The sequence below is a fragment of the Cinclus cinclus genome, chromosome 11 (assembly GCF_963662255.1).
Source record: "Cinclus cinclus chromosome 11, bCinCin1.1, whole genome shotgun sequence".
In the NCBI taxonomy this organism is placed as follows: domain Eukaryota; kingdom Metazoa; phylum Chordata; class Aves; order Passeriformes; family Cinclidae; genus Cinclus; species Cinclus cinclus.
Window position 1 is genome coordinate 21612695 of NC_085056.1, and position 14941 is coordinate 21627635.

Here is a 14941-nt window from a genome sequence, read left to right on the forward strand (position 1 = left end):
TGTTCACCACTGTCTGGTGTACAGTGACTGTGAAAGAGTTCTCAATATTCAGTGAAACAAGGAGAGGCATCAACAAAACTTCCACTCTGGACTTCTGGAGGGCAGACTTCAGCCTGTTCAAGAGACGGGTTTGGAGAGTACCTTGGGAAACAGCCCTTAAAAGCAAAGGGGTCCAGGAAGGATAGACATACTTCAAGAAAGAAGTCTTGGAGGCACAGGAACAGACTGTCCCTGTGTGCTGAAAGATGAGCTGACAGGGAACACAACCAGCCTGGATGGGCAAGGAACTTTTGAAGGAACTAAGCGGGGGGGGGGGGGGGGTGGAAGTAGGTGTATCACCTTTGGAAAGAGGGGCTGGCAACTCAGGAAATGTTTAAGGATGTTGCCAAATCATGTGGGAAGAAGATTAGAGTCAAAAGCCCAATCAGAACTTCAGGAAATCCAGTCACTGCAATCAACCTTCCCTTCCCAAAATGCTATCCTTAGCTGGAGTATAAATGGAAATGGAATGCTGAGTGCTGAGCTCCTGAAGCCCAAGACACACATCCTAATGCCAGGGATGGTTTACTTGGCCTAAACCATTCAAAAGCACCAACACCCCCCTGAGGCCATACGTTAGATTTAGTCTTGGGCCATGTATCTCTCTGAAATGCATCTTTCAAACCAACCTTCTCTTCAGTTTATTCTCATCTTCCTCAGTAGGAAAAGTCTTCCACTGGAAGTGGGCTGTGATGTCACTCCTGTTTTCGATGAACACGGTTGTGTAGTTTGATGTGGTGATGAAAGTGTTCTCAACCTTCACGGAATTGGCGCTCAACCCAACGTTGACATCTACAGCTTCTCCGTGAAGGTTTGTGCAGATACCTTTTTCACCTGGAACAAAGCAAAGAGGAGTCTTTGCTCAGCTCAGTTGCTGATGGAAGCACAAGGAGCTGAGCAAACCACAGTTTGCACAAGGAAGTGTCACAGTTCTTAGCTGAATGACCATTCTATGGATCAGTACATTTATCACATCCTGACAGCTCTGTGTGTACAGCGTGAGGATGTCCTGGGCACCTCCTCAAACACCTTATTTCTCACTGTGTTGGTAGAGGTTTGGCACCAAGGTGACAGTATGAACAGTGAGATTGGGCAGATGTGCTCAGGTGACCCACTCAGATCACCAGGATTTCTGCATCAAAGCCCTCCAGGTGACGCTGAGGAGCCCTGTTCAGTCTGGCCTTGCCCAGGGTCTCCCCTGGGCATCCCACGAGACTCCTGTCTCTCCTGATCCCTTGGACCCCTTGTTGCTGACAAGCAAATATGCCTGGGGGCATGTGGGCAGAAAAAGGAGGCCCAGAGGAACCAGTGAAGTGACAGCCCACAGCAGGAGGGGACACAGGTGAGGAAACACAACCAGCCCGGCTCTGCAAGATGACAAACCTCTACAAAATGAACACCATGAAAATCATCATCATCATTATCTCCCTGTCCAAACCCACAGCCACATCAGTCTTGAAATATTTTGTATTGTTCTGATCTCAAGACCCATTTAAAATTAAATTTAAAAGGGACAAAAGAAATATTAATAAGTACAGAGCAGCGTCTATATGAAGAATGAATGGGATTTCTCAGTCTACAAATCAAATGGGAGATAGATGTGAGAAATTTGCAACATCCATGAGCGGCCTAGGAAATGGGGACGTGGAAAAATTTGTCTTGATTTGTCACCAAACAGGAACTCGAGGGCCTGAAAATGTTATTGGACAGAAACTAGATATGTGTGTAGAGGCCAAAACAGAAAAAGGGTCCGTGCCAATGGAGAAGCAGCAGATGGGGACAGAGGTGTGCAAGGAATACATTGCATTGGAGAGACTGTGCTGGAGACCTCACGCCTCACATACAGCACTGCCCAACAATAAAATAATTTAACTGCACCCAGGCATAGCCACACAATAGGGGAGAATCAGGATTCCTCCTTCCTCTACTCAGCAACTCCCAGCAAAACAGGATTCCAAAAATCCCAGCCCTGTTAGAGGGGATCCACTTTATCAACCCCCTAAACACCAATGAGTTCTCAGTTTTCTTTGGGGTAAAGCTGTAACAGGGGTGGTGGTACACCTAGAGGGAATCGAGGGGGATGGGACAACAGGGAGTGATGGTGGAGAACTGTCCTGTGCCCCATGCAGTGCCCAGCACTCACCTGTGTTGCAGCACACTACCAGGGACCCGGAATGGTCACCGACCGTCAGCGGGTGAAATCCCACTGTCACCTGCATGGTGTCACCAGCGGCCAGAGTTCCCCTGTCTGGAATCACGCAGAAAGGACTGCAACACAAAGACAGAGATCAGGACTCAGGGCCACATCTGGGGATGATACTCCTTCTGCAGTGCAGGTCACTTCAGCTCACTTGGGCAAGCAGGGAGCAAACAGATCACAGTCAACAGAAGACAGACAGAACAGACAGGATCAGGAACAGCTACTGACCCACTTCTGAGGAGATCCAGCCCTCAAAAGATCCTGTGGGATAAAATGACCTTATGTCCCCCGTACTCTGAATTCAGCCCCCTGCAAGGAGACTCAAGGGTCTGACTGCCAGCAATCCCATCAGAGAATGGTTTGTGAAAAGCCCAGAGAAGTTTAAGAGCTATTTGCATGCACAACTTGACACCGACTGCCTCAGGAATTTCCCTTTTCCTGCTGCCTATAAACCTCATTTCAAGAGATGCAAATGTTAGGGCATTACCTGTCCTGTGAGATTACAGCCTAGGAATCAGACAGGGAGAATTAACTTTTCCTTGAAGAGCAAGGAATAATTACTGTGAATTTATAGTGTGGTTCTTTGGTTTATTTTACCTTGATAACATCCCGATTTAGCCTAGAAAGGGCAAATTTTATCAGCATTTCAATGGAAGCTGCTCTAAGAAAAGGAGCAGTCCACACTCTGAAACAGAGGGCAAATGCAGAGAATACAGTGACTTTGGAAACAAGACCCAAAAGGAGGATGCCATGTACAGTGTGAAGGATCCAATCACAGCTAAATGTAGCATCCTTATCAGGAGCACATCAAGGAAGCAGAACAGGAGGTTTCTGAGTATTTACCAGCAATGCAGTCTGGGACTCTAGGTTGTCATCCAGGCTGGTAACTGTTTGTTTGGCCCACCAGACAAACTCTGTGCAATGTGTTGGAAATAATTATGCAGATGTGTTGGTGCACTTTGGATTTAACAGGAGCAATTAGGATTGGTCACCAGGTCAACAGCTCTTGCCTGACAAACACAAGGCTCCGTACTTTGATGCTCAGGGACAGCTCAGGTGAAATGTGCTTCTGCCCAGCAGCTACTGGGCTTTGTGCTCTTCTGCAGCACCACCGAGGAAACAAAAGTTCCTGGCCTCGGTGATTTGTTGGTGGTCAATCTGTCACTTAAGAGTGTGTTCTGTGGAGTTAGGTGATGCATGCATCGCATGCAAAAATAAGGAGAACATCTGGCAAGCTGAAGTTTATTCATGTGAGCAGTGACAGCTGATGAACTTGCTTGAGGTTGTGCTCATTAAGGACCTCTTGCTGCAGTTATGGGCCTGAGCTGTTCCCATTACCACCAGTGAGAACATCACTACTGGCTGAGGGAGAAGCCTTGGGCCAGCACTGTTCATATGCTGGACGAGAGACTTTGGAAAGAGGGGAGGGAAGACAAGACCCCACCAGCCCCAGAGCTGGATTACTGTACGTGCTCCTGCATCTGCCCCAGGAGTGATGCCAGGACTGCTGCAGGTCTCTGCTGGGGCTTGATGTGGGCAAGGCACAGGAATTTTTCCTTATTCTTTCGCCAAAAATTTCACCAGAACAGAGATTCTACCAGTTAAGGGAATTTCTGGCCACACTTCAGCACTACTTTCTATGCCATGCCATGCCATGCCATGCCATGCCATGCCATGCCATGCCATGCCATGCCATCCCATCTCAATCTATCCCATTTCCACTCTTGCCCCATGTTACATACTCCTGCCCTCAGATGACAGGATGGGAATAACAGTCCTGGGGGTGACTTCAGAAGTCACCTGAGAAAGAGGGGATCTTCTTATTTTCAAATGATCAAGAGAAGAGGATACAGCCAAGTTCAGGACTCAATTGTCAGGACTAAAAACTGAGCGCAAATCAGCCCCTGCATCTCCTACATCCCACCCCAGGCTGTACCCAGCAGACTCCCCTGTTAGGGCTGTAGCAGTCATCTCTCACATAGACCTGGCTCCCCAAGACCCAAGGACACAAGCTCTGCAGTTAATTCCTCTGAATTTCAGCCAACATCACGAAGCTGTTCCCTGAGCCCACAGATAGAAGAGCTGTGAAGAAGACATCGCTGACACTGCTAGAACCAAAAGAAACCACTACCAAGAGATGGGGCTGGCAGGCTAAATTTTGGCCTTTTGTCTGTTAATTGTGAGCTGTTCCTTAAGATAGTTCTCATCCTGATCTAGATCTAGATCTACCCTTTCAATGAATCACTACTGCACCCAAAAGGCAGAAAAGAGAAGGTAGGGAGGGAGTTTTTAATGGGTTGTTTTCTTCTGCTTTTTAACTAGGTCCATTTGTATGTTTGTTTTCTTGTATGGCATCTGAAGGCGGGTCCAGATCTCCCAATGGAACCTTGCAATCCCCAGACACCGGTGTTGCTTTGAGCAGTGGGTCTGCTCAGATGATTTCCAGAGGTCCCATCCAGCAGAAGTTATTCTGTACTTCTATACTTCTATCTTCTAAATCAGCCCAATTGCTTTTCACATATTCACTAAATATCTTGTATTTCCTACACACCTGTGCATGTTCCTAAGGGCATGTGGTATGTTGACAGGCATTAGAGGAGCTCACCCTTTATGAAGGTTCCCAAGGAAGAATTCATGATCTTTTGGCAAACATTGTACACAAACTAAAATGAAAACCCAGCAGAAATACAGGAACTTCAGAGTATTTAAAAAGAAATCTCAAAGAATGGGGGCAAGATCTTATTCAGAGATTTAAATCATCTGTTTGAAAATTTTAACTGGCTTGCAAAGGCTTGTCATAGAACAGAAGAGGTGACTGATGCCCTCAGCTGACAAGGGAAATCAGATCAGCTTTAAGTGACAGGAACGGCACCAGCTCCCTGTAACACAGCTCATGTTGGGCATTTGATGCAGGGACCACAGGAAAGCCACATGCCTCTGGCCTCCCAGAGAACGGGTCTGTTTGGCTGACAGTGCTGAGTAACCATTTCAGAAGCTGCTTGTGCCCAGGAGGGTTCCAGCAGCCTCCAGAAAATCTGGGACACAGAAAACTCAAAGGCTGCATCCTGCTTAAAACATGAGAAGCACCAGCAAACCCCACACATCCTGCCCATTTCCAGCCAGGGCTGCAGGGCAGCAGCTCCCATGCTCTGGTTCTCTTGTTGCTCTTTTCCAGCTCTGTTATCACCCACAGGTGTTTTGCACAAGGACACGTGAGCTGCCTCACCTCTGGGTGCTCAGCTGGTAATGAGCTTCCACGTTACCAACATTGCGAACCAGCAGAGTCTTCTGGCTGCTGTACTTGACTGGGCACCGTGAGAAGTCCAGCTGGTCAGGGAAGTCCAGGATAGCTTGGGCAGCAATGGCCTGAATAGGCACAACTATCCTGTCCCTTGCAGTGAGACAGATGAGTTCGTGGGAATAATCCTGCAGGAAAAGAAACTGTCTCAGCACAGGGCATTTAGTGCCATCCCCATGGCAGAAGAAAAGCCATTTCCTATAACCCTTCGAGGGCATCAATTTACCTCTTCCACCCCAAAATGAATGCTTAAGTTGTACTAAACTGTCACATTTTAAAGGCAGCAGTGCACTTTGCAAAACCTGTCTCAGTGGCACTAAAATCTTGTGTCACTTGGATCATACAGAGAACTGCTCTAGGCCACCACAATTTTTACTCTAAATTTTCATGATGTTAAGTAATTCCTAAGTTCCTTCTAAGGAACATGGGGTTAGGGAACACAGGACATTCCTCTTTAGGTTTCTATCCCCGCTATTTGAGAATAGGACAAAGTGTTAAAGTGACTCTAAGCAGCAAAAGGAAGATGAGAAAACAGTTGTACCCAAAGAGCTCCTGCACCTCTGGCCTGGTGTAGAAACATCACTTGGCTCAGAACTGCACTCTAACTTTGCCTCTCCAACCAAGTCAGGAGAATAACAGTGTTAAGAGGCAGCAGGATGCTACTGGAAAGAGCCTGTCTTTGTTTCCCTCCTCCCTTCCATGCCATGTCCTAAACCCTTCTGCATGAACAAGCCTCCAGATCACAGCGCTGAGATCAGACTTGCCAGGGCCTCAGCACTGGTATTCAAACCTCCACACAAAAGCATGCTTGGCATGGAATGGGTTCCAGTTAACAGAGCAACCACAGTGACAGGCATGAAGACAGAGCTGCAGCAGTGTCACTGCCACAGGCTCTGGGGTCACAGGTCTGCCTGCAGGTTGTACCTGTGCTACACGAGCTCTTTCAGGCAGGTGTCCAAGTCCCCTGCAGCTCAGCAACCTGCTGCTGACTAAGGGCCCCTAGAGTTCAGTGTGCCTGTGCCAGGCTGGGCTCACAGGCATAGCACATGCTCTGGCCTGGCCTTGCAGCTGTGTCATGGTCACTTGTGCTCTGGGACAGCACAGCTGCAAGGCTGGAGAACAGAGGGTGTGAAAAAGCACCATCTTTGCTCCAGCCCAGGGTGAGGCAGGGAAGCTGTTGCCAGCCAGGAAGGAGGAAAGCTCTTTGTTCCGCTACTGTTTTCCATCTAATTAAACCCTTTCCAATGTACCTAGAGATGGCTGAATATCCATCAACACCCCTCTGTTATTTTCAGACTGCTCCCTGTGCATCTTCCCTCGGGAATGCTCAGCAATGTGCAAGGAGGGCAGGCAGAGCCCGTCAGGCCTGGCTGCAGTGCCTGACAGCACATGCCAAGGTGTGACTGGCTGCAGGCTGCCTGTCCCCAGCCTGGAGCCAAGCTCACAGCATGGAGTGGGCCGTACCCAGAGTGCAGGGAAAACAATGGCATTGGAGATAATTCTGTGTTTTGGCTCCTCCAGTCTCACCTTGGTCTCGTCGGGGGTGAAGCGGATGCGCACATGGGAAGATGTGCCTGGTGGGATGATGTGGTATGCATCATTGGGGCACAACAGCTCAAAATAAGGTGATCTCTCCATGTAGACCTTCACCAGCCGAGTAAACTGCAGGAAAGACATGAAACAATGATTTTGCCGCTTGTGGAAACAGATCAAGAGGAGACCTGTCCATGTCCTGGTGACATACTTCCCTGACCCCTTTTCCAAAGCACTTGCAGCTGTGGAGGTACAGGCGCATAATTCACAAGGGTGAACTTGAACCCCTTCTGTCTGGGTGCAGCATTTTGGCCAGGGGCAGTAGGGCAATGTCTGGTGGGAAGGAAGGGCTGAGCAGGTCAGCACCAGAAGGATGGGGACAGAGCCCCTGAACCAAGTCATCTGCATCTTCAACAAGGCCAAAACACCTGCTGGCTTCTGCCTGCACACAGCCATGCTGTCGTGTTCCAGAGGGGGGATGTGCTACTGGAAAGCAAAACAGCACATTGTCCTGAGGGAAGGAAGAAATTCCCTTCTAGCAGATCAGGTTTGGGTAAGGCAGTTCTGGGGATACGGCCATGCAGGCAGACCAGCAAGAGAGGAGACCAAATATTGTGGCCTTATTGGGAATGGAAGCAAACTGAAAAGCAAAAGAAGGAACACAGCAAGACAATCCCTAAAACAAGGAGCTGGCAAAGAGCATTTAAATTGGCAGTAAAGTAGCAAGGAAGAATCACAAAATGATGAGAGCAATCAGCTTGTTAAAGGTGACAGAAACACAGCCAGGCTGTGCCCATCGACTATGGGCTACAAAGGCATTTTCTTCCTGGAGAAACATGACCCGCACTGACTCACACTCTGGTTCCAGTATTAAAAGCCAGTCTTGGCTCTCCAGGGGTTCCTGCTGCCTGTGCAGGCAAGCTGGGCTCCTGGGCATTCCTGACAGGTCCTGCCCTCTGGGAACCACAGACACAGCAAACGTGCATTTTGCAGCACTTAGATAATCAACCCTGAGCACCTGTAACATGCTCTCAAAAAGTCAAAACCAGCTGATTTTGAGACCCTCCTGTCTCTTCCCACCAGCCCACCCTTGGCACAAGCTTCATTTGAGAAAATGTTTCCCTGACTGAAATTCAAATGGTCTCAGTTTTCCTCTTTACAGTGGAACACAACTGCTGACATTTTCACCTTTTTCCCATTCAGCTCTCTTGGGAAACTGCAAAACAATCTCAACTTCTTCAAGCGAAGATGAAAACCTCTAGGACCATGTGGCTTTGGATGTGCTGTGGTTTCTCCAAAAGGAAAGCAGAGCGCCATGTTGCTTTTGGAAAACCTGAGTGGAGCTGGATGAAGCTTAGCAGGAGCCTGAAGTGGCACCTAAAGGCCTCCTCCTGCTTCTGCTACATCAGTCTGATTGCAGGGATGTCTCAGAACACATTTCCTGCAGTGCCAATGCCATAGAGAAGTGATTCCAGCATAAACTGGAGAAGACTCAGCCTCTGGGCTTTGACTGTGAGCTGCACAAAGGGAGCCAAACAGGCTGAGAGAGGCAGAGAGTCCTCCCAGGAACCCAGATTAGCCAAGGAGACACAGGATGTGGCATACACTCAAGACAAAGCATGAGAGCAGGTAAGAGCTGTACAGCCCCCAGCATTCCTATCAATCCAGAGCTTTCAAGAGAAGGAAACTCCTTTGAAGTGGATACCATCAATGCATGGCCAAAGTCAGTGGAGAATTCCCAGCACACAAAGATTTCCACCTGCGACATTTTCTTCTGCATGTGCTGCAGCAGATAACTCGCTTTGCTGTACACTGTGGGAATTACACCACTCTCCTCATTCAGCACAGTCTTGAAGCTCCACGTGCCAGCACTTACCTTGTCCTTGTTTGTGAGAGACAGTACCATTTCCGAGACCTCATGAGCGACGAATTTCTGAAATACCATCTCTGGTGGGGAAACTTGGAGCAAGCTCTCTATCGGAGGAACTGGCAACAACTGGAGAGGCAAGAGAGAGCAGGGAGAGGTTCAGCTGCTGGGAGGAAGGTTCATGAAGGAGAATTTTACACTGATCCCCACTGAAGTACACACTCTGGGTGAGCACATGTGCCCCGGACACATTGGGGAAACAGTAGCTCACCCACCTCCGCTCTGAGCTGATCAAGAGCTGCTGGGCCACACAGAGCAGGTTCAAGCCAAGCTGCTCTTTTGGCATGTATTTCTCCAGGTTTCCTCTCCAGAATGCCAGGCAGCACTTACCTTACGCACAGCTCTGTGCCCATGTGATCACACAGGTCTGGGGCACTGACTGAGCACTCATGGAGTCAGTAAAACCCGCAAATTTACATCAGACCCTTGGGAAACAATTTTGGGATGTCCTTTACTCTGAGAAACCGAGGCCAACGCAGTTGCAAATATCTTTTTTGATCTAGAACTTAGACATCAGTAAGAAGAGAACAGTACCAGAGGAGGTGTGAGAGATGAGGTGATATTTTGCTGAAGCCAAAAGGTTATTAAGTGAAAGAATGAAAGTTGTTGGTTCTATGTGTTGTTTGTGGTTTGGATTGTTCTGGTTGGTTGGTTGGTTATTGCTGTGAGCTGGGAGAGGGATGGGCTTGAAGACCTGACCAAAAGGAAGTAGGATGAGAGGGGAGGGCACAGGAAAGTTGGCGGTCTGGAGAGTACGTGAGTTCCCCAGTACCCATCCACTGGCAAAGAGGACAGGGAGTGCCCTGGACAGGTATAAAGGGTATAGAAAGATTGCCATTTTACTTGACGGTGTGTTTGTCTCAGCGGTGAGGGAGACACGCCTGCCTCAGCTGAAACATTACTAATAAACAGTTTTCTTTTGCTTCAATGATTTTGTCCCCTTGTATTTAAGCGTCAGTGCGTTCCTAACATAGGTAAAGGCAAAAGTAAAGTAATAGAGAAGTTGGGAAAAAGACAAATGAAGTGAATGCTGAATGATGATAAGGTTCAGTTCTTTCCTCAGCAACTTGGGTAAGAGTAGAGTTGGTATCTCCTTTTTCCATGAGCTTTAAATGGGTGCTTTCTTGTAATCTATTATTGCTGTCTTATTTGATATCATTGCAGAGGCATGTCTGGAATGACACAACAGCAGCAAATGCTTCTGGAGCAGACATTACTTTGAGAAAACTCTCCCCTGCTTTGTCTGCCTTCTCCAGCTGCACTGCTGTCAGTGCAGAGACACAAGCAGGTCTCCTGTGTGCCTTCACAGGAGACACAATCTGCTGAAGGGAATGGCTGCAGCACACTTGTCCCTTAGTTGTGCCCCTCTCTGAGGTGTTCCTAAGGCCCTTCTCCAGGGCAATCCTTAACCCATGTATTACATGTCTCTTGCTGCCAATTTCCTGCTCAACAGCCCACCTCGGTCACCTACCTGTTTGGACAGTGCTTTATACTGAGCCAGTCCTGCAAGAAAGGCAGCTTTAAACACACCTCTCTATGTAGGCACTGATCCAGATAAAGCACATCCATTGTCTCTGCCCAGGGGGAGTCCCCTGTACATCTGGCAGCCTGCAAAATCAAACACCCCATCCGGGTCCCAACACATTGTTCCAACCCAAAACATTAACACATTAAGTTTTGTTAAATCTGAAGGAATTACTGCAGGTCCTCGGCCTTCAAAGGCCAACACTGCCACTCTGGAGGGAATCCTATGACCCCAAGCATTTGATGGTGACCACACCTAAGCAAGAGGTGGCTATTTCAGCAGGAGAATGGCAAATGGCAATTTTGTGTCTTTGTGTCCCCAGCCTTTCCCCCCTTGTTTTAGCAATGGCAGCTACATTCCAGTAAACACCAGCAGCTTCAGCAGAGGTTATTTGTGTTGGCTTGGTGCAGATCAGGACTCCAAGTCCACCACTACCAGCAGTTGGCAATGACAACAGGACCTGGACACTGAAGTATTTTGCTGGAGACAAGCCTGTCACAAGCACATGCCCTCTTCCAACTTTGCATCAAACAGAATAGAAAAGAGCAGGAAAAGGCTACCTTTTGACAAGTCTCACTCATGTGTCGAAATGGGCCAATTTTGGGCAGAAAACTCGCCCCAGTGCTGGCCACCTCCTTCACATTGAGAAACTTCTCCTTCAGGAACTTAGAAGGAAGCAGCTGAAAGGCAAAAAAAAAAAAAAAAAAAAAAAAAAAAATAAAAAAGAAAAAAAGAAAAGAAAAAGAAAAAAGTTAGCTAGAACCTCAGAGATGCACTTGTTCAGAAAGGCTTTCCTTGAACAAGTGGCACCGGTGAATAATTTGTGACCCCATCATCTAGGATAGTTCTGGAAGCCCTGGAAGTTTCCTGCTGAAATACTTAGCATCAGTAAATTCATAATGCACATGCTCCAAACACATGGCTCTGTGCCATTAGCTTCTCTGTGATTAGATGTGACATGTTTGGGGATTTCTGCTCTTTGGGCATCTGTTTCCTCTTTTCTGTCATTGGACTGAGGCAGTGACCTTTTCAGAGAGTGGGGAGGAACTCTCAGAACTCCCCTAACTCCATCCCTGCACAACAGTCAAAACTCACAGCGTGGAGAGAACACCGCTGGGTGAGTCCAAGAGACACAAGAAAGCCAAGTTGTACCAAGAGTGAGGTGCACAGGAGTGTGTCCAAGTTTAATCCTCTCTGTTAATTAGCATTTGTGTTCTCTGTCTGGGCTCACAGATGCCTCCACAGAAGAAACCAAAGGGATCTCCTTGACAGAACCTCAGCACTGGGGCATCTTCAGTCAAGTGAGCTCCAGCCAGCCATGGGACTTCTGTGGCCCTGACTCCTCCTCTGCTGTCTGCAGGGCTGGATCTGTGCCCCACACAGGAGATGAGACAGAGCAGCTGGTGTGGAAGCTCCCCCAGCTGGGACCAGCCGTGTCTCTCAAGGCTTTGGGCAGAGTTTGAGCTTCCCCCCCCCCCCCTCCTCACATGCCCAGGAGCAGGTTGGTCAGAGCAGCACAGGTGAGTGTCCAGCCTGACAGAAGGAATCACCGTGGGAAATGGAAAGGGAAAGAAGCACATGCTCAGGGCTTCAGCTTTACATTGGCTGAACCTGGCTTAACTTGGCTGTGGTGGCACAGCCAGGCAAGACACTGGACTGTTCCTGAAGAAACACACGATGTTCCCTACTGCACCAGGACAGCCCCCAGCCACAGGAACACGGCACAGAGAGGTGGGGAGGGGTTCTGCAGCTTCACAGTGCTGCTGCACAACAGGCAGGGCAGGGAGAGGAGGGACACGAGGGGGGTTTCCAGCCTCAACACAGCCCCAGTGGGTACTTACAGTAATAGACTTCAGTCTTTCCCTGGACAAAAGACGAGGTGTCGATGTCTTTTTTGGGGATGCAGAAGCCATTGTGGAGGCAGGATGTCGCAGATGAACGATAATGCCTCAACAAAACTGGAAGGAGCAACAATGGAACTCTGAAAACCCAGAACCCAATTCATGGCAGACTCAAAGGATACTGGTGCTAAAAATTTTATATTATTTGAAAGTAGCTAAGTGCTTGTCTGAAGTAAGTAGCTAGTATTGTTAGGCCTCTAGTTGGACTTTAAATATATGGCTATGTTCTGCAATGCAAAGATGGATCATACTGAAAAGCAGAGCTAAAAATCTGAAAATTAATAATAGTTAAAAGAGACAAAGCTGTAGCTAAAATACTACTTTAAAATAGGTAGAGTGGACCTCCTCTTCTTTAGGCTAAACAACCCCTGCTCTCTCAGCTGCTCCTCACAGGACTTGTGAGAGACTGGAATGCTATGCCGAATGGCTTAAATATTGTTTTAAAGGACTTTTTGCCCATTGTGACAAAACTGTATGAAGAAGCTGTGACCACTGAAGCTCACCCCTCGCTGAAAATGCCTCCTGGCTGGAACTTTGGACTGTGAGCTAAGCTGCCTAAAGGAACTTGAGACAAGGTACAGGCAACACTATTGTCCTATTATCTCATGTCTGGGGAGAAGTAAACAAGGCTGAGGGAGAAAAATGTATCCACAACAAAGCCAAACGCAGCAGCTGTCCAGAAAATCAGCTCTGTCTGGGTTCAGGGTGGGGAAGTCATAGCCACAGGCTCCTCTGCTGAGGCCAGGTTTGCACACAAACCTCCCGTCAAGAGAGGGAGGAGGAGGAGGAAATTTTGGGTGTGGTGTAACCTCTGGCAATAGGCAGTGGACACCCATCCTCCATCACACAAACTGGCTTAGCTCTAAAACTCCCCACTCCCACGAGACCACATCCAGAGGACGTTCCCACGGGGGCAGCTGAGGGGGTGTCATAGCCCACCAAAGTGCCCCCAGACCCACGCCTGAGGCCTTGCACCAGATGACTGCATGAGATGCAAAGTAACACAACAGATCTGAAAATCCAGAGCCCAGTTCATGGCAGACTCGAAGGATGTACTGGTGCTAAAGATTCTATATTATTCAAAAGTACCAAGAGACAAGAGTCAAACTTGCCCCACCCCAGGGAGGTATGGTGATATTTTCTACTTAATCGTCTCTGACACTCTTTGTCCCCCCCCTTCCCAAACGCCTTTCACCCTCCCTCCCTTTTTCTACTTGTTTTTCTCTCTCTCTTCCTCCCATTTCCATGAAATGCAGATTCTTTACTTTGGCATATGGTCTCATTTACTCCTTAATTCAGGAGTGTCTCCCTAATAATTTTAGTAACCAGATGGTAACAACTCACTGAAACTTGAACAGAACTCGTTCACCTTTAGGCAGTGTAAGTAGTCACTATAGGGAAACCAATGTATGGACTAGTATACTTCGGAAAAGTTGCATGTCTTCAGTGAAAAAAAGCCCAATCAGTAGACCATATGTTGTTCATCCACTCAGCCCCTGTTCAGTACATGCCACTGAACTGCTGCACCCGAAGACTGGCATTACCACATCCTGTATTTCCCTTCGGCATTCTCTTTCAGAGCACAGATGTGACAAAACCAAAAAGTGCAACTTTAGTCAACCTTTACCTTCAAACCTAATTCAGCATCGGCTCGCAGGGCCCGAGCAAAGCTCTGCGAGTTCAGTTCTCGCCCTCAGAGACCAAAGCTCTGAGAACAATTCACTTGGCCACTGGCGCAGTGTGGCCGCCCGCACACGCTCAGGCTGCGACCAGCGGGCCAGGAGCGCGTTCAGCGGGTGCTGAGGCCACAAAGCCGCCGCAGACGCAGGGGCCGCGTTCGCGGTTACCGGGCAACCGCGGCACCCGACAGGCGGGGCGGGGCCGGCCCGGGGGCGGCGGAGCCGGCCGGGCCTCGCTCCCTCCTTCGGTCCCGTCTCGTTCCCCCCCTCGATCCCCGCTCGGTCCCCGCCTGTTCCAGCCTTGGTGCCCCTCGGTCCCCGGGCCGAGCGGGAGCGATCCGCTCCGGGGCCCGGAACGTGACGGGCACGGCGGCAGCGCTCGGTACCGCCAGAGCCTCGCACCCAGCTCCGCGCCGCCCGTCAGAACGGGAAAACCCAGGGTCTCAACAGTTTGTGTTCGGCGCATCGTGCAAGTGCCAGTCAGCGAGCTGCAGGTCCTGGGCACTAGCGTGCAGCTTCCCGTTCTTCTTAGGGACACACAAGCAGCAGAAGTAATTTCCTGGTGTCATGGTTCAGCACCTAATCAGCAGCCAGGAATTGGTGCTCCAGAAGACTGGCATTACCACATCCTGTATTTATTTCTCTTTGTCATTGTCTTTCAGAATAAAGATGTGCTAAAAGAAAAACCAAAAAGTACAATATTTATCAACCTCTATCTTCGAATGAAATGCAAGACTGATTTTCAGTTTGTATTACCAGCATTGCAGTTAAAACGCGCTGGAACCATAATGGTTCCAAGTTTCCTACTTGCAGTAAACTTGGGGTTTTAATATTCTTTC

The 14941-nt window shown here is 48.7% G+C and overlaps 1 protein-coding gene across 1 annotated transcript in view; it reads right to left on the reverse strand.

Annotated features, from left to right (window-relative positions):
• LOC134048159 (hydrocephalus-inducing protein homolog) overlaps positions 1-14568 on the reverse strand; it is a 76158-nt gene extending 61590 nt beyond the window's left edge. Inside the window, exons 1-9 of the mRNA XM_062499759.1 lie at positions 14271-14568; positions 13383-13405; positions 11083-11202; positions 10215-10316; positions 8947-9066; positions 7065-7199; positions 5466-5665; positions 2177-2307; positions 669-864 (exon numbers count right to left, since the gene is read on the reverse strand). Coding sequence (XP_062355743.1) covers positions 669-864; positions 2177-2307; positions 5466-5665; positions 7065-7199; positions 8947-9066; positions 10215-10316; positions 11083-11202; positions 13383-13405; positions 14271-14568 — 1325 coding nt within the window. The remainder of the gene's footprint in view (positions 1-668; positions 865-2176; positions 2308-5465; positions 5666-7064; positions 7200-8946; positions 9067-10214; positions 10317-11082; positions 11203-13382; positions 13406-14270) is intronic.
• Positions 14569-14941: the final 373 nt, after the last annotated feature.